Source organism: Thalia democratica, unplaced genomic scaffold (genome assembly GCF_965202585.1).
Source record: "Thalia democratica unplaced genomic scaffold, ktThaDemo2.hap1.1 HAP1_SCAFFOLD_80, whole genome shotgun sequence".
NCBI classification, from domain to species: Eukaryota; Metazoa; Chordata; class Thaliacea; order Salpida; family Salpidae; genus Thalia; species Thalia democratica.
The window spans coordinates 110,632-114,953 of record NW_028139256.1 but is presented as its reverse complement, the minus strand read 5'-3'; the positions used below and the strand labels follow the sequence as shown (position 1 = coordinate 114,953).

The window sequence follows — 4,322 nt, the reverse complement described above, 5'->3', positions numbered from 1 at the left end:
AAAAAACTCATTAATGATAATATTTTGAAGTAAATATTAAACTTAAATTCACTTAACTTAAAATTGAAAAAGTTACATACTAAGCAATTTTTTTTAATTCTAAATCCAAAATTAAACAGCAGTGCGAACTCAATACTTGCAAATTTAACCGACTGTGCGAACTCAAAAAACTCGAACCTTACTTATAGACTTCTGCATTTGAAAATAATTTTAAGTATGAGCAAAAAACTGTAAGCAACTTTTAAATACCGGAATTTGTACTTTTAGTTTGCAAGAATTATTCTTTTAGTATTTTAGTCTAAAGAAGTTAATTTCAGTAAACTGAAAGTTAATAAGAATAGCACTATAGTATAGTGTTTTATTTGTAGACTAATTCATTTACTGAAATTCAAAGAAAGCCAAACTTAGCTCTTGGGCGATACTTAACGGTTAAAAATTTATATATGTCAATTTTCTATAGAAGTTGAATGAGGGCAAAAATAGCAGAAAAATTCTGGCAACTATGCCCATGCCAATTCGCCAAAGCACATCGACAACATGGTATCATTTAATTTACTCGGCAAAAATTGTATACAAGCTCATTTGAGCAAAAGCTACAAGAATAGCATTGATAAACACAATCAAGAAGTACTGAAAAACAGAAAAGTGTTGTTAACTATAATTGATAGTGTGCTTTTCTGTGGCTTCCAAGAAATAGCTTTGAGAGGGCATAATGAAATGGAAGATTCTTTAAACCCTGGTGGCTTTAGATCTTTGCTTAAGTTTGCTAGCAAACTTGACAAAGATCTTAAAATGCACTTTGAAACAAGTAAAGCATTTTCAGGGTTGTCTCCAACTATACAAAATGAAATTTTGTTGTGTGCCTTGGAAATTTACAGGAAGGAAGTTATATCTCAAGTACGGCAGACAAACTTTGTGGTAATTGCGGACGAAACAACAGATGTGAGCGTGCAAAACCAATTGTCTATAGTGATAAGATATATCAACAATGACAGTGTCGTTGAGAGGTTTTGGGGTTTTTTTCAGCCAAAAAGAGTAAATGCAGAAGGTATTTCAGAAGTTATTTTAAATGAGCTGGAGAAAATCCTGCAGGGTGACAAAAAAAAATTAATTGCTCAGACTTATGACGGTGCTTCAGTCATGAAGGGAAGAATAGGAGGGGTTCATGTTAAAGTAAAGGAAGTTTATAAAAACGCTTATTACGTACATTGTGCTGCTCATCAGCTAAACTTGGTGCTTTCGATGGCTGCTAGCTGCAACCGAGAGGCAAAACTTTTTTTCGCTAAATTGGATCAAATTCCTACTTTTTTTTCTAAGTCACCAGAAAGAAGACGAGTAGTTGAAGTAAGTGTTCCATCTGGATGTAAAACTAGATGGAACTACAACTCAAAAACCGTATGCAAAGTTGCAGAAAGGAAAACCGAGTTACTAACAGGATTTGAATACTTTGTTAATCACACTGACAGTTACGGCTATTCAACTATAGCTGCGGCAGAAAACTGCATAAGAATCTTAAATGATGAAAAGTTCAACTTTTGGTTGAAGATTTTTTCTAAGCTTATGCCAGAAGTAAATATTTTGTATAATATAATGCAAAGCACTAATCTAACTGTGAAAAAAGTCGAACAACATGTGAAAAATTTTCAAGATGCTGTTAATAGAGTTCGTAATTCTAGTGTTACAGATTATGCAAAAATATGCCTCTCTTCTTCCGCCAAAGAAGTTTGTGACAGTGTAAGGGTAAATGTTGCTAAAAGATTTAACTTTTCAGGACACTTGAGAATATCCCAGTTGTTTTAAGAAAATATGTATTCGTTTTATTTAAAATGTTTTCCTTCTGACCTTATCGAAGCAGTGAACAACTTTTATCCTGTTGTCAATTGTAAAAAGCTACAAACCGAATTAATGGTTATTTATAATCGACAAGAAATGCACAAAGGGGGATTAGTAAAAACTCTGATGTACATAAAGAATAACAATCTTTCTGATAGTTTTTGTGAAACTATAAAACTTTTAAAATTTTAATAACCACACCTATGTGTTCAACTGAAGCTGAAAGGACATTTTCATCTCTAAAGAGAATAAAAACATATTTAAGAAATACCATGGGTCAGTCTAGACTAAACTCCTTAAGTGTTATTTCTGTTGGTAGAGACTTAATTTAAAACTTTAGTGGTTTTAATGAGGAAGTTATGAATTTATTTATAAACAAAAAAGATAGAAGGATGCATTTTCATTACAAAGGTTAAAAATATGCATTTAAGTTTTTGTTTAGGACAAACATAGATTTTTCTTTGTAAGTACTTTAGCTTTTGATAAACATGACATGTTTCAGATATATGTTTTTTATTATTATATATTATTACCTGTAGTTTTTTTTTACAAATTCTGTTTTTTGTCTGACTTAAATTACATTTTATTTTGTTAATATTTTCGAAATTGTTTAGCTATTTTATATAAAAAAATTGCTTTTGTAGGAATTCAGAAATTCATATATTTTGTAGATAGATATTCAGTTTTACTGTCATTAAGTCTTACGTTTAAAACTTTCCATAAAACTTTTTTTCGTTATGTAATGTGTTTTACAATTTTCATTAAATGTTTCTTTTATGACAAGTTTTGATTTGTATTTTATTAAAATTAAAAAAAAAAGCTAAGTTCAACTTGTTTTAACTTTTTTATAATTCAGATTTAATTTTCTTGCATTTATACCCAACTTACATTAAATAAGCAAGCAATATGTTCTATTTATAACATTTCAGTTTCTTTTACTAAAACATAATTTTGTGTAACACATAAAATGCAATGAGGTGTTGTTATCACTGTTGTATTGTAAATTTATGAGATTGATATTTTTTCTTAAATAAAACATATACTTTCGTTTTTTTGAATATATTCATTTTTAAAGATATCAAATTTACTGTAAGTAGTAAAAACATTTTTTTAGTAAGTTTACATTTGTATAAGTATAAGTAGTTCCTCATAAAGTTTATACTTTTTTTAATTATTTAATTTTGTAATAAATAATTATTTTTTAAAACAGTTGCTTTAGACTTATTTTACTTAATGATTTTTTTTCAATTATATTACTTATAAAAAGATCTTTTTATAGCTAATTACAAAAGTTGCAACTTAGGGGATTTTTTGAGAAAAAAAATTGCGCACCCCCTGACCAAAACACCACGCTACGCCACTGAATGAAGCATTGTTTACTAAACATGACTAAGTATTTTTTTTATTGTAAACTTTTTTGTACTCAAATTATAATCAATCATAATGTTCTAAAATTTTACAACATAAATTTATAGTATACATAGTTATAATTGATTTTACATTTATAAAATCTAGTTAAGTTAGTTTTAACTGAATTTTTACAGTTATTAACACTTATCAGCCAACATCGAATGGCTTTTGGATTTAAAGTTATTCCAACAAACTTAAAAGATTGCTTGTAATTATTTTAAAGTATATGTAATTTATATAAGTTTTTAAATAGAGAGTTTGTTGTTAAGCTTAAAAAAAGTATTTAATGTCTAGAATTTAAGTACTTAAGTACAAATTGGAGTGAAAAATACTAAAATAAATTTATCAAATCAAACATCTGGGATACCAAAGTTAATTTTTATTATCATATATGCTCTTTTTTTAGACCTTGCTTAAATTAGTTCATTCGTTATATCTTATATTAATTATTTTTGAATAAATTTTTCATTATTCTAAAAATAAAAAAACTGATACAAAAAATGTAAACATAATAAATCTTTACAACACATCACATTTTACTATTAGAAAAATCATAGGAATGTTCAAAACTTATTATTTTAATTTTTTTTAGTATTGTATGTGTTTTAAATAATTGTCTTATTCACTAAAGGAAGGATGTTTATTTTATATTTTTAAATTAAGCTTATTGTTCACTATTTTTTATATGTCAGTCTTTCATTGTAGACAATATATTATTTACTGCAATAATATTTTTTTTGTCAATAAGTTTGAATCACCATTCAAAAGTGTATTACATAGTTTTATAATGTTTTAAATATTTATTCAAATAATAAAAGTGATTTAATGTTATTGCAGTTTAAGCCTTTTCTAAACTAAACTCTATAATAATTTACAGTGTCTTTAAAACTTATTAAAATGTATATTAACTACCACTTTACTAAAATTGTTTAGTAGTGAAAAATTTTTTAATACAAATTACTGTTGTAGATACTTTCTATAAGGTTTTAACTAACACGTATGTGTTAAAAACATTTTACTGCTATGCAAAGTATAGTAAAGCATATAATTCATACTTAAGCACATAAGTGTATATAGAA

At 26.6% G+C, this 4,322-nt stretch overlaps 1 protein-coding gene across 1 annotated transcript; it reads left to right on the top strand.

Moving 5' to 3' along the window:
- The first annotated feature begins 537 nt into the window (after window positions 1-537).
- On the top strand, window positions 538-1,800 carry LOC145845557 (zinc finger MYM-type protein 1-like). Its single transcript, XM_082952748.1, has one exon. It carries the CDS (start codon window positions 538-540, stop codon window positions 1,798-1,800), a length of 1,263 nt encoding a protein of 420 aa, XP_082808874.1.
- The last annotated feature ends 2,522 nt before the right edge of the window (window positions 1,801-4,322 follow it).